A 15,687-nucleotide genomic window follows, 5' to 3' on the forward strand; every position below is an offset into this window, starting at 1 on the left:
GCCACTTGTGGCGAATGAGTTTTAAGATTCACAAAACAAAAATACTGTATTCCACTTCGTCAGTCTTAAACTATATACAAATTGTGTTCAAGTTCCTCTGTTCCAAATCACGAAGAGTTCTAGAATGACATTTTCCTACTTTTTTCTTGTCATTTTTTTTTTTTGAGTACACTGATTGCTAGAAGGTTTTTGTGACTGTAGTGGGGATACTCAAAGTTTTCTTATGAGGAAGAGAGAATTCATCCCCCCTGTTACACTCATCACAGGCATCACTTCATTGTAGGCATCTTTCATCCCCTTATTCTTAATGTGATTTAACTTCAAATCCCAGAGGGTTCTGTTTCATCTGAAAAGTCTAGACCCCAAGTCTGGTCGTTTTCTTTGACCTAGTGTGCAGTACATAATCATTATTTCAACTTGGCTTCGATGTAGACTTCGTCACTTACTAATTTTTTTTTTTTTTTTTAAGTGGACTGAATGGCCAACTTTTGCACAAACGTTTATTGACTTGGGATTAATCCTTCAATTCCCCTTTTTTTTTTTTCAGCTGGGCATTTTTATTTCAGACTGTAATGTTTATTTAGGTTTGGTCACTTGAGTTAAAAGACTATACCAATACCTACAACATGTCATTTTTTTTTTATACTTACAAGTCCAACTCTCAAATATAGACAGCTCTTTAAATCCCTTAAAAGCGTAGCTGTTAATATTTGAATTGTTATGTACAGTTAGTATACAGTAAGAAATATAAAACATAAATACCAAGTTTATGGGTGGAGCACAGTAAGTAAATTGCATTTCAGTCTTTTTTTTTAAAGTTCTTATTGTCTTTATCTGAAAAGCATCTTTAGCAAGAAAATGTAATCACATGAAATTTTGACAATCGCCACATGCGCACAAAAGATTTGGATGAAAAAAAAAAAAAAAAAAAACAGCCGCAGCAATCAATTTTTCACCATTCATTCAAAGCTTCGAAATGGTGTTTAGGAGGAATGATAGCAGAATCACAGTTGTGACTGAACCATTTAAATGAGGACATCCTTGATTCACTTACACTTCACTCATTAAATCATAATTTTACTTTTTGGCTAATTAAAGAATAACAATTCATATGATGTACTTTCTTCTGCAGATATCTTGCGAGAAGAGAGACCGTGGGATGGAGAACGAAGCGATTGCAACGACAGAAGCTCACTGGCAAAGAAAAGCAAAGTTGGAGAGGAGCTTTGGAAGTGGCATTTTACCCAAGAGGCATACTACTGTCCACCATCCTAACTTGGTAAATAACTTGACACAATCTGTTACAGAGAGGCCCTATGATCCTGGTTTCTTAGGTCTGACGACCCTCTACAATCACTCAGTCATTCATTTGAACTCAACGCTTCTCGCGACCAGGGTTATAGCCGAAAAACTTTCACCACAATATATATTTATACATTATATATATATATTTATATTTATATTTATATATAATTATTTATTTTCATCTTTTATCATTTACCAGTTCTAACAGCCATAAAACTGACTGACATGTAAAAAATTTGCTGCATAGCAACAGCAACTGTTACTTGAAGAAGAGATCATTGAGGAAATCTTGAGCTGTATGAGTAAAGTACATCTACGTAGTACTGATCTTGGTTGAAGTAGGCTTGACGATGTGTTACAGGAGGGGATCTCGTAACTGGGACGCTATCTGCGAAGAAAAAGAGGTCTTTTAGCAAGGCACAGAATTTTCAGCAGGAAGATCAGTCACAATAAGTAATGATGCATATCTCAAGTGAAATGATTAATTCTTTAAAGGTAACCAATGCCTTCACATCATAAGGTTATTATTGATCCATACATTTGTGGCAAATGATAATTTGAAAAGGGTTTTTTTTTCGTTGATAAAATTTTGTTAAAGTAGTACTACAAGCATTTATCCACAAACAATTTCCATTTATGCATGCTTCTCCCACAAAGCTTACTAAGCTTAAGAAAGCAGTGCAGATTTATCACTGTCAATAATTTAGTGCTTTTACATTTTCAGAATCCTTGGAACAGTGAGAGAGGAAAGGTTTGCAGTGCATGATTGATTTTTGCTTGATCCAGTTGGAAAAACTACCATGAATTACAGAATGAAAATTATACTTCTCAAGTGTACAGTTTTGAAGTCTCCTTCTCTCACATCAGAGTGAAAACAAATACTTAGGAATATTTTATTACCAAAAAGGGAAAGAACATGTGCAACACAATAGCATGGACATGTTTACAAAGGTACCAGCAGACGAGACCAGAGCACTGAATTTTTGAGGAGGAAACCCCCTGAAATAGAATCTGACCTCCCATTTATCATGATTTGTCTTTCATTCAGGAAAACATTCAGCAAAAACAATGATCTATTTTAAATCTCCCACTGCATGTATTTTGCAACGTATGCAACTAAGTGGCATGGCCTCCTTAATACTTATTGCTTTTATTCAGTTCAGTTAGCTCATTTGATTGAGTCACTGAGATGGAAAACTAATCTACTTTGTCGACAGATATTTACTCAGAGAATTGACTTGCCTACTTTTCAAGTGGTATAAAAACACAGAAACTCATTTTCATATTTCATTGCCATTTAGTTCTCAGTTTCACTGTTTAATGTAGTTGCTGTTATCTTTAATTTTTGAGTGATCCTTTGGTTAACTGGTAATGAAATTTCTAACTTTATATAATACACATCCTTAAAAGCTACATAACCCATTTAGATTATTAACTTAATTCATGGTAAAGGAAGACAGTTATTTTGTTGAAATATTTTAATCCTTGTGAAAAAGCTTCTATGCATGCCATGTTCTAATAACATGAAAAAAAGATATAAATAGTAATGCCAATATTTCATGCACTGTACTTAAAATACTGATACTGTACATTTCAGTTAAAGTCTGTTTCAAGCTTGTGTGGGAGTAAACAGAACATTATTCACAATGGATTCTCCACGTTCTCAGGACGAATGTGATGACACCCCACTTGCCCAGTGTTCACAAGACCCTACCTACTGTCCACACATCCCCAGGCGACGATACCCCAATCAGCTGATTTCCTTTTGCTCACACAATGCCTGGAGAAATCACGGACTGAGGATCATGCCAGGATGAGACAAGAGGAAGAAAGGAGGAGACAAAAAGAAGAGGACGAAATCTGCAGGCAATAGGAAGCAGACCGCTGCAACACCTTTCTGCAAGTGTTAACTCCCCTCCCCCCCTCCTGCAGCAAGCAACCACAGGAAGCCCCAGCAAACCTCCTTCGACACCTGCAGCTCCTACCTACCAGAGGGTGCAGCGACCCCATCAGTGCCCCCTTCACAGAAAGCAATTGCCCTTTACTGACTGAGAAACTCGCAGCCCTCGACACCAACGCCTCTCTACAGGATATTATCAACACGTGTCACACCTGCGAGGCCACCGTGCAGGTCAGTTCTGCAATTCATGCTTCGCCCTCTCAGCTGTGTACCCTCTCAAACTACAGGAAGCAGAAGAAGCATGGAAAGGGTAGCACCCTTATCACACCATCACAGTGTTTTTCATGCTGGTTGTGCAACCGCATGCACACCTGCAGCAACTGTGCCCACAAGGGGCATTGGGCCACGGCACAGAAGTGCCCCACCAGACAGATCTAGTGCCACCACTGCAACTGACAGGGACATTGCAACAAGTCCTGCCGGAAGAAGACAAGGGATGCCAAATGGGGTGCCACTTCCAGTGCCAAGCCTACACCACCCTCTCCAGGCAAGAACCCCAGCTGTTGTTGGATGGGAAGACCCTCTTCTATCAAGACACTGCAGCCAATCTCTGTTTCCTTCTTGTATGGTGACATCACATCCAGGATTCAGATGTTGCCAGACACAGGTGCTGACGTCTCTGGGGGCATTGGGCCAAGGTTCAGAAGTGCCCCACCAGGCAGATCTAGTGCCACCACTGCAACTGACAGGGACATTAAGACAAGTTGTTGGATAGGAAGACCCTCTTCTATCAAGACACTGCAGCCAATCTCTGTTTCCTTCTTATGGGCCCCTCAGCATCTTGACCTTCTGTGCATTCCTGGTAGCACAATACCCCGACGTTCACTGCAGATGGCTCTAGATGACATCTGCTCACACGCATTGTTCTTGTTGCACTGTAACCTTACCTAATAAAGAACCTACATTTTAGATGAGCTTGTCTCACGTCTCATCCCAACCAACACTAGTAACACCAAAAGTAAAGTCATTGGTGACGAGGTTCTCTAAAAGTTTACTTCTGACCACTTATTAAAAAATTTTAGTTTCTAAATCTCTTTATGAGACTGAATACTACAGACACTTGTATGGCTATTCATAAAAATGGGATTGTTTGCCTTTAGTACACTAAAGGTGAGATCCTTAGAAATTCAATCATGTGCAAGCAAAATATCACAAGGTACAAGAAATAAGGCTGCATCATAATTACCTGCAAAAAAAAAGTCTATGACCAACATATAAATCTGAAACATGGCTAAATACACTTAGGAGAACTCCCCTCCTTTTTTCACTATTCAGAATGGGGGTGCTAAATTTCCAAGTGGAGCAGGAACACCACAGATGATGACCCATAATTGGGGCAACCAAAGATATCAACCATCAACGAACAATAAGTAGATAAGCTGTTAAGAAAGTGTGTACGTTTCATGAACTTTAGGGGAACGATGATAGGCACGACAGAAAAAGACAGATTAATGGAGTAGCCGAGAACTAAGCAAGGAAGGATTTCACATTCATAAAATTTTCAAGTATAATAAAAAAATATATTTGTGTGCAAGATTGCCATTTGACACTCGACAAGGCTCACACGTGTCAATAATATATTCACATCTTTACAAACATTAATAGAAATGCTTTATATTTTCAAGGGTCAAATGGAACAAGGGGATACACTCCTAAACTTGAATCTACAAAATCGACAACCCAATAATAAAAAAATATATTTAATTTTTGTGCAAGAGGGCCATTTGATACTCCATAGGGCTCACGTGTCAATAATATATTCACATCTTTACAAACATTAATAGAAATGCTTTATATTTCCAAGGGTCAAATGGAACAAGGGGATGCACTCCTGAACTTGAATTTACATAATCGACAACCCATTGCCAGTTATTCAAAACAGACAAATGCCGGATTACTGGAATCGCTTTCTTCATCTGTTCGTTCTGAAATGGCTCCGTCGAAACTGTTCGTTTTCCACCTTCCATTTCAATCTGCTGGCAAAATTCCTCATTATCTCTTAGAGACGGCATGTTGGCATCTGCAGCCTTCTCGAATGAGCTCAGTGACACGCAAGGCGATGACGGTTTGTTCCCGTCCACTACAGCGGGAGGAGACTTTGTCTCTTTTGATTACACTCGAATTTTGAGAAACAAAACGCGGACCTAGCGAGTGCTGCGCCTATCATCAGTTCTTTCAGAGCGCCGTCTCCCACGCATTTGCCTAAGATTGCTGGGTCCTGTTACCTGAAGGCAACGATGGAAATTTACATTTCCATATTTACTGAAGTGAAGTTTTTTAAAATCCATACTGTAAGACGAGAAACTTAAAATAAAAAATGTTTCTGAGAGCGACTGAGAATTAACAAAATACTGCTCCATTATTCTACCCTATGTGAGGTACTGCAGGAACGCAAGATAGCTGTAAAAAAAACTTTTGTCTTTCTCAATTATAATTTATAATGCCAAGCACATAAAATATTACTTCTCAGCAGTTCTGTCTAATCCACTGAGTAGTTACTGCGCATTGTTAAAAAGTCAAATTTCTTCGGAGAGCCGAAACTCAAAAGTTTCAAGCGAGGGCTTGCAATAAAAAATACCAATAATACCATTTTACAAAATGCTGCGAGAGACCCGAATATGGTATGGCCACATTAGGCCTGCGTTGATAATCCCGCGGGTGAAAATTAGAAATGATGAGTAATCCGATTACGGGAAAATATCCTCTTTGTATCCGAGCCATTAGCAAACGGTCGAAGTCATCAGTGGAATGCAAAGCGGCTTCCTTCAATAGTGTCGCTAAACGCGGAGAAATAAAGCATTAAAAGGGATACAGGGGATGGGAAAAAAAAAGAAGTACTTTAACTTCATAACAGTGAGATATACTAAATGCTCCAACAACCCGGACATAATCCTGCGAAGTTGTAATTGGAAAATTCTCGGCCACACCGGAGGGTTCCCTGGAACCCGGTGGAAACCAATTCCGCTGTTTTCGTTACGAAAAGGGCAGTTTGAGGCAGATTCCGTTACGAAAAGGGCAGTTTGAGGCAGATTTCGTTACGAAAAGGGCAGTTTGAGGCAGATTTCGTTACGAAAAGGGCAGTTTGAGGCAGATTTCGTTACGAAAAGGGCAGTTTGAGGCAGATTCCGTTACGAAAAGGACAGTTTGAGGCAATTTTCGTTACGAAAAGGTCAGTCTGAGGCAGTTTTCGTTACGAAATGGGCAGTTTTAGGCAATTTTCGTTATGAAAAGGGCAGTCTGAGGCAATTTTCGTTACGAAAAGGGCAGTCTGAGGCAGTTTTCGTTACGAAAAGGGCAGTTTGAGGCAGATTTCGTAACGAAAAGTTTGAGGCAGAAAATGGGAGTTTGAAGCAGTTTTACATTACAAAAAGGACAGTTTGAGGCTTTTTTTTTTCGTAATCGGCGAAATAACTTATCCCGGACAGTTAATTTCACGGCCTGCATATTTTATCGTCACAATTATTTGGGATAGTTTGGGGAAAAATCAATGTCAGACTTTGTAGCCGTCACCTTCAATTTGGTCCACTTGAGAGAGAGAGAGAGAGAGAGAGAGAGAGAGAGAGAGAGAGAGAGAGAGAGAGAGAGAGACTCTCCTCGGTTTCCGTCTCATTGGCTTATCCAAAACCTTCTTCGTCCTTCGGTCTGTAATACAATGGGCTTACAATGCTGTGATTCAACCTTTACTCTCAAGATCCTATTTAACACTGATTGGGAATGGCGTGTGACGCTCTGGGAATCTCCCCTTTTTTTCAGTCTTTTCACAGGGCTGAGCCAAGTCTTTAAATGACGCGTAATTATATTTTTGAGAGTCTTTCAATGATGTATATTTATATTTAAGCAAGTCTTTAAATGATGTATATTTATATTCAAGCAAGTCTTTAAATGACGTATATTTATATTCAAGCAAGTCTTTAAATTATGTATATTTAGGCAAGTCTTAAAATGGCGTACATTTATATTTAAGCAAGTTTAAATGACGCATATTTATTTAAGCAAGTCTTTAAATAAAGTATATTAATATTTAAGCAAGTTTTTAAATGACAGATATTTACATTGAAGCAAGTCTTTAAATGACGTATAATTACATTTATGCAAGCCTTTAAATGACGTATATTTATATTTACGCAAGTCTTTCAATGGCGCATATTTATATTTAAGTAAGTCTTTAAATGACGTATATTTATATTTAAGAAAGTCTTTAAATGAAGTATATCTATATTTAAGCAAGTTTTTAAATGATGCATATTTATATTCAAGCAAGTTTTTAAATTATGTATATTTAGGCAAGTCTTAAAATGACGTATATTTAAGCAAGTCTTTAAATGACGTATATTTACATTTAAGCAAAGTCCATGAAGTCTCTATATCAAAATCAAGTCCTCCTTCAAGTCTCTATGATAACCGGTATGTAAAGTCCGTCAAGTTACAAAAGTCCTAAAAGTCCATATGGGACTGTCATAAGCTGAACAGTAATCGAAGGAGTATAATATTACGTCACAAAATTAATTCAAAAACTTAATTCTTGATTAAGTAAAATTCAAAGGTTACAGGCAACTTTGGAACAAAGCATCTATTAATCAGTTGTACGGATTATGATCAAAATTTGTATTTTCCTTAAATTACAATAATTAAATGGAAATGATTTATTCCGGTACATTAAAAAGTAAAATAATCATATTCCCTTCACCATTTTAAAAAAAGAACTTTAAAATAATCAGCGTATATCAAAATACAATAACAAATGTATTAATCTCTCTCTCTCTCTCATCTCTCTCTCTCTCTCTCTCTCTCTCTCCTTTTTAGGCGTTGCGGCATTTCCCACAACCCCACGAACGCTGATTGGCTGATTGATTGATTTACGTTAGCCTGGTGTTGCAAGGACTAGGGACGACCTGGGCGATCTATATCATAGGCTTAAGGCGGTTAGCAGGCTTAACATGCCCTGTGACAATTAGGTAGGTCGTTTGGTGAGGTTACAACGTGTTTACATCGGAACCAGTCTCTGGAAACTCGCTTATAAACTGATACCGAGGGGTGGTTATGCATCACAGCAGGTTAGGAGTAAGTATTATAAGGTTCTCCGTGTGATATGTTCAGCTTGGAATATAGGGAACCTTTTTTCATTTAGCTGGATTTGTACTCGATTTCATAAAATGCTTATCAATAGTATTACAGCGCTGTACTCCTCAAGACTTACTAGTTTATTAGGTAGTAAATTCATAATTATATTTGTCATCGGTAATGAGACGATTTTCAGAACCATCTACTAAAACAGTTTTTACAGCATCTTCAAAATATCGTACCAAAAAGTTTAATTTCCGTCGATTGCATTAGCTTATTTGGGCAGACTCAAGCGGCACTGACCATAGTAATTGCAACGCCCGTTTAGATTCATCAATCAACCAGGTTCTTACACTGACGAGAGTCTCCTTTCATCTGATGTGTAAACTAGCCTCCCAACCGATTTGTTATTCATCCCCGAACGATTCCAGGCCTTAAGGAGAATCACGCACTAACATATATATATAGATATATATATATATATAATATATATATATATATATATATATATATATATATATATATATATATATATATATATATATATATATCAATATATTTAGTTTAGTTAAATTTCCTTGAAATAACAAATACGATTTAAACGTGCTGACTCTAACACCAAAATATATAAAAAAATACCGACCAGCTTCTCTCTCCTCTCGCGGGTAACATTGAAGTTATAAACCGCTTCGGGAATTTCAAAGAAGAAGAAAGGAGTTAAGAGGAGCAACATTTACAAAAGAACCCAAGAGTCTCGCGATCCCAACACCCTGAGAGGTAATAAATCCCCTTAAGAGTCATTATACTACTCCCAAGATTGTTTCCAATACTCCTTTGTTCTTTTCGGCAATTATTTTATTTTACACAAGAAACTCTCACAGGAGGTGGTGTCGTCAGTGCACCTCCTGCTGTGCACTGTAGGCACTACTTAAGGTTCTTTGCAGTGTCCCTTCGGGTCCCAGTGGCGACCCCTTTCGTTCGTTTTACAGTACCTCCGTTCATGTTCTCTTTCTTCCATCTTACATGCCAAACCTTCTTACCATCAATTTTCCCTCTCAGCACTGAATGACCTGATAGGTCCCAGCGATTGGCCTTCGGTCTAAATTTTATACCCCATTCCACACCGTCGAAAGAGTGCTCTTTAAAACCCTAACATTCTATAAGCGGACTCGAGTGTTTGATCCTCGCAAGAGCTTAATATTTCGGTACACAGAATATGTCAACATTAAAAGGGGGAGCGACAGATGGCAACGCTTCATTCTGTGATTGATATCACGGTCATGCATCTCCGTCATGCATATCATGCATTAGCTTTTGTAATGCCTTTGAGGTAATAATGTCTTGCAACAACCGGATTAGGCGTCCGACCCTATATCTCTGTTATATGTCATTGTATTTGCTTGGTGAAAACGAAATGTTTTAAACACACACACACACAAATACATACATACATACATACATACAGATTATATACATATGCATAGAATATGCTCTCCTTAATACCAATGTTTCCCTTGCAAGTGTCATTAACTAAAAATAAGCCTGACTGCTTACATTCGGGTAACCCACACTATTTCTCAAATGACACTCATTTGTCCACGACGTTCAAAAGCAAAAGTATATTTAAACACTATTTTCATGTCGGCATGCTCCTGCATCATTTGCTTATCAAACCTTTAATAAACTTCAAACGCATCTGAATCACTTAAGAAAGCCTCCATTGACTAATCTCTCCCGTGTCACCCAAAGCTACGGCACTGGCTAAAAAAAAAAAAAAAATGACAAGTGGTTATGTCACACTAAGCCCCTCCTTTCACTTTCTGCTCGTCTCTATTAAAACCCAGCTTAGCGAGAGTCTGACGCAATGGCAGAATACGTAACACGGATTCCCAATTGGTATTATCATCGGCGGCTAATTCGAAGCACTTAAGGGGCGATTACTTGAAAGGCGACCTGACTGACGAACCCGTGATCTGAGAAATCGGAAGTCTTACTTTATCTGGGTCACTCAAAATATCTTTCAGCCAGGCCCACTCGAGCGTTCTACCCCCTCGCCCGCTAGGCTCGCGTCTGGCGCTCAGAACAACATCTCGTGTGTAACTGTTTTCTCTCGGTATCTGTACACTGCATTAATGCTATCGCGAGGCTCGCCTAAAACTGACTGCTGTCGTTATCTCTCAAAGGGACTTGGTGCGCTCTTCTTGTGGTGCTCAATACATTTATGAAGGAAGCTATGAATGTATGAATAAATTCATGAGTTTTTATGATGCCAAAAAAAAAGGGTGGGGGCGTGTAGTTAACACTTGAGATTTGAGTTTCATTTTAGATGAAATCTTCAATGGCGTCTGGTTAGCTAATATTCTTCCCTGAACTGCGAGAATTCACCCTCTCTCTCTCCTCTCTCTCTCTCTCTCTCTCTCTCTCTCCAAAAAATCCTTATCTGGATCTTTAAGACGAATTATTTCATTCTTCAAAACCAAACTGATTTATTTATTCGCTATTGTTTCGGCACTGAATGAACTCTCATCATCAAGAACAGCAGATTGGAGGTACAATTAGACACACACACACACACACAAGCACACTTTGCATGGTGTGCGTGCGTGCTTGAGAGAAAGATATCTTGTGCATTTTAAAATAAGAGAGACAGACAGTACGACCCAACCTTGAGAAACATCATTTTATTTTCCTATGCAGTTTAAATTGACATCAATTTAATCTTCAAATGATTTTGCCGTCCATCATAAACAAAAGCTGACAGGAAATACACGGACATGCTTCCATTTTTATTTTCTTCAAAGTCGACAGTCACTAAAGCGTTGAAGAAACCTTTAGTTCCCTAGATGAGTTTTATTCATCATTCTTACTAAGATTCTGGTGTTGCTAAAGAATAAGCCGATATATGTTTGTATTATTGTTCCAATACTTGGTTACCTTACCGTTTTTATTCACCATGAACCTCATTTCCCTAGATTACTACAGTATGCCCAAGTTGACAGTGTGTGCAAAATTCACGCTTCTCCCTCTCGTGAAAAACCTCCTCCTCCTCCTCCTCCTCCTTCTTCTTCTTCTTCTTCTTCTTCTTCTTCTTCTTCTTCTTCTTCTTCTTCTTCTTCTTCTTATCCCCTCTCTTCATCGGATCGGTTTTCCCCTCTCCTCCCACCCCCAATCAGGGTCTAAGGTGACACCAGATGGCGCCTGGCCCACAACCATGATTTGGGCAACTGAGAGCCGCCAAGGCAGCCTGAGACCCAGCCTGGGGTCTCCCACGGGCCACTCTTCCCTTCCTCTCTCTCCTTTCTTAGATCGGTAATCTCTGTCTGTGCCACTAACTTCTATTGGCCTATTTGTCCCCCACAAATATCATTTCGGTTTAAACTCGGTCGGCTAATGCCGCGCGCAAAAGTCCAGAGAGGTGGCGTGGCGATTTTTGTCACTCTCCGTTGCGAGTGTCTTTTCGAAGACTTTAACAGTAATTTGTCTTCCTGATGAAGGCTTATTATTATTAAGAGGTGGTATTTCGGTTAATCACACACACACTGGAAATGCATACACGACGTTTTCTAATCCAGTGTTGCTCTAGGCAAGCGTTGCCTGAGAAGTTTTTAATCATTCCTTTTATTGTTTTGTATGGTACTTACAGTTTTATATGTTTTATAAGTAAGAGTATGGTATTATCGTGGTTCTGGGCTAAAATGATAATTTTCACTGACCGCATAAAACGTAAATTTATTCGATATTGTTTTATCATTATGAATAGGCATAAAAACGTTGACATTCTTCCTCTCTTTCTACTAATAATAAAGTACAGAAACAAAAAACAAAAAGATGACACACGAACGAAAATAATGAAAGGAAGAAGAACCTAATGTGGAGAAGAAGGAATAAGTGAAGAGGTAGAAATTTATAAGAAAGTTCTGCTAACATAGAGAGAGAGAGAGAGAGAGAGAGAGAGAGAGAGAGAGAGAGAGAGAGAGAGAGAGAGAGAGAGAGAGAGATGACAAGTGTAGCCTACAGATTCGTAACCAAGAGACGAGTTTTCAGCAAACCTTTAAAGAAGTGAATTCTCACCTAATGTAACCCTTAGAAAGGCGTCCTTCCCACATTTTTCGCAGAAGAAATGTTGCCAGGGATGTTTGCGCTGCATTTAAAACACCGGCTCATGAATCCCAATCCCTGGTCATTGGCGAGATGACTTTGTTTTCGTTCCCAACTGAATATGAGTGTAGCTAGCAGATGTTTATCAAAACGGTAACTGCATTTTAATAAATTTTAAAATGGCGATTTTAAAACACATATAGTTACCTCAGATATCTCTATGTTCGAAATTTCGTCATACAAATGTCGAATCAGTTTCCAAGATAAGTTTTTCGTTAAAAGAGTCTCTGATATTTCATAAAAAAACCCATATTCGTTTTATCCCGTCGCGTTATAGCAAAACACTCCGCATACCAATTATACATATAATAAACAATATATTTTCGTACATTCTATAATTTTAATTCACTGCAGACAACGACCCGTCTGAGGACAAATACTGTGGCTCAGAATCATGTTAACTGGATAAAGTCCAATATACCAAGTCCATCAGTCAAACTTAGTTCTGGCATCTTAGTAACAGTTGCATACGAATCAGGTTTACTTGAGTAGTCAGGTGCAGTAGTGTGAGTGCCCAAGAGAATACATCAGTAGGATTCTAAATTTAATATTCACAACGTGTCCGTCGCATTCAGAAGACTATCTCAGCCCACGAGATGTTTATCAGTCTATTCGTAACAACAGAGCTTTGTAGAGAACTGATCAAGTGTGATGCAGAAGTATATATTCTGAGTTTGCGAAGAAAAATGGCAACTTGGATAAAAAACGAAACAGATTAAAAGTAAATATTTGTATATGGAAGAGGGATGGAGGAAACATCCTAACCTGAAGGAGAGGATTAAGGATTGACTGACGACAAGGCAGAAAAAAGAAGTGGTTCCTTTCACAATGACCTTGACCCCATTGCTGAGATTAATATACAGTTTGCGGAGGATTTCGCCGCAAACTGAGCCCAAATTCCTGCTCTCTCTCTCTTCTTTCATAGCAGCGAACGACTGGCGTTGTTTTCTCGTTCTTGTAGGGCTATCAAAACTATAATGGATTTATGTGATTTTCTGGGGAAAAATATTCCACTCGAGTGAATAGTCCATTCCATGCCTAATGGCTTTTGCTGATCAAGACTCCCGCTTTTCATTTTTATCCAAAGATAAACCCCCCCCCCCCACAGCTCCCCCGACGCCAAATGATAGAGTGGGTTCCCCGAACTTCATTTAAATTTATTCTGTGAAACACGGAGCGCTTTCATTAATTATTCTCTCTCTCTCTCTTTTTCGATTTTTCTATACTTATCCGGCAAGGATAGCCACGGTCGGGTCAAATACCTAATGGGCATCAGTTTTCTTTTCCATTTCAGAAATCTTGGGGATGTTTTGAGGAGGTCGGTATTGGCTTAAGTTTTATTAATCAGTACTGGATATCGGAAGGAGATTGCCATCTTCAAAACCCTGTAAGTTATTTACGTAATCAGGCGAACTCTAGTTATTTGTTGAAGTTCGCCAATTCTCAGACGTTGCTGTAACCAGATGAATAACTTGATGAATAACGAAGAATCTTATACAAGAACAGTGCTTTTTACTTAAGGGTTCTAACTGCAATTTTCATGCCATAGGGAAATTCTTTATTATATTTCTATATATTCTTTTTATAGACATCTGAATGCTCAAGACATGGGTTAGAAGGACGGAGTAAAAATATGCAAGATTTTCTGAAAGTATGCAGCGTGAGTTGATTATAAAGGCAAAATGGACACTGCGTACAATAAACTATATTTGACTTCTGTTTAGATTATCTCTCGATAATTACTTTCAAAGTTAAGACTGTCACAGAAAAAAACTAACTGTTTAAAGATTTACTGTGAAACATCTATCTGATAATGATCACTACATTGCCATATCGTAGTGATGTCTATGGCGACGACTCCCAACCGCAAATTAATTCTATAATTAAATCTCCAACACTACGAAAAAAAATATGTTATTACACCGTTTATTCACTGCTAAGTACAAACCCGTTAATGAAGGAATCAATGATTATTCGACGCTGTCGATAACCCATACCGTGATCGACAGACTGATTCAACAGGAATCTTTTTTTTTTTATTTTATTTTTTTTATCCCAGCACATGTGGCCAAATAACCGATTAACAGAAATCATTTACCGCCATACCTTTGACCTAATGACCGATTAATTACCTGTTACTGAAAGCCCTGATAATCAAAAGTTACCTGGTCATAAATAGCTTATTATCAAATGGTTTTCCTAGGCGTCACGGCCGTGACTGACTAATTAATAGTTACGTGGCTCATATCAGTGCCCCGTTTTAACGATGACAGTCCTCTGTCGTATTACAAGCGGGTAAATTACTATCAGAATTTTCCAGCTGTCGTAATAAGGGTTATTATTAACAACAGGTTAAAGGGAACACTAGTTGAATGGTTTATTGTATGATGCTTGTAATCTGTCCCCTGGAGGTAGGACTGGGAATTTGATCAACTTTAGCATTCTCGCGAGCGAAAGAGATCACTGATATATCTTCCTACGTATAATTTGTTTCGGGGATTATCAGCTAAAAATATGCGATGCTACGGTCACTATCATATATTTATTAACTGAAGGAAATGGCTCAGTATCCCTGACTAAAGGACTGCTCAGGAAAAAATGGAATAGTAATTGGAATTCAACCATTATTAGTGAAAAAATAGGTATATTTAAATGTTTGTTCCTAAGCTCTGCCCAACACCGCGACTGATTGATCATTAACTGAAATTCACTTTAACTACAAGCTCATGCTAAAATCTCCATGAACTGAAAATAGAATCTTTATGATGACTCATGATTATCTTATTACATTCTGGCAGAAGTTGAATTTCCAACCAACGAATCTATGGGTGTATTAATCGCATGTAGCTTGACTGAATGTTCCTGAGACTTATAATTGTAATAATAGCGCTTATGTAAAATATAACAGTGAATAATATTTATTATTCACTGTACATTTTCGTTGAAATAAAATTTAAATGATTTTTTTTACGGAATCTCATAGCAGCAGGTATCAAGATTACATATTCATGGCTAAAAATTACCACGCAATAGCCATGAGATTTTGCAGTGACGAAGTTCTCTACTCTTTAAATGGGATATTGTTTTTAGATGTAAACCTGTAAATTAAAGAACAATCATTTACGATCTGAAGGATTTTGATTATTTGTATCAATTCGTGACCTTACCCACGGCAGATGAAGCCTGAATTACGTGAATATTAT

General features: G+C 38.2%; 2 protein-coding genes across 9 annotated transcripts in view; one reads left to right on the plus strand and one right to left on the minus strand.

The window, feature by feature from the left end:
* LOC136832494 (uncharacterized) overlaps nucleotides 1-4,119 on the plus strand; it is a 21,554-nt gene extending 17,435 nt beyond the window's left edge. For 2 of the 8 annotated variants that reach the window (XR_010851243.1, XR_010851242.1), the window contains 4 exons: nucleotides 1,133-1,279; nucleotides 1,505-1,800; nucleotides 2,030-2,256; nucleotides 2,973-4,119. Coding sequence is in view for 4 of the 8 variants with exons in the window: in XM_067093387.1 (XP_066949488.1) it covers nucleotides 1,133-1,279; nucleotides 2,973-3,122 (297 nt within the window). In the remaining 4 variants the exon portion in view is untranslated. Of the gene's footprint in view, nucleotides 1-1,132; nucleotides 1,280-1,504; nucleotides 1,996-2,029; nucleotides 2,355-2,972 lie in introns of those variants that run through there. The other 6 variants (XR_010851241.1, XR_010851240.1, XM_067093388.1 and 3 more) reach the window with 6 other exon arrangements.
* shakB (shaking B) overlaps nucleotides 1-15,687 on the minus strand; it is a 723,747-nt gene that overhangs the window by 550 nt on the left and 707,510 nt on the right. Inside the window, exon 4 of the mRNA XM_067093386.1 lies at nucleotides 1-1,693. This exon is cut by the window's left edge and continues 550 nt beyond it. The gene's annotated coding sequence lies outside the window, so the exon portion shown is untranslated. The remainder of the gene's footprint in view (nucleotides 1,694-15,687) is intronic.

Source organism: Macrobrachium rosenbergii, chromosome 50, assembly GCF_040412425.1.
Source record: "Macrobrachium rosenbergii isolate ZJJX-2024 chromosome 50, ASM4041242v1, whole genome shotgun sequence".
NCBI lineage: Eukaryota > Metazoa > Arthropoda > Malacostraca > Decapoda > Palaemonidae > Macrobrachium > Macrobrachium rosenbergii.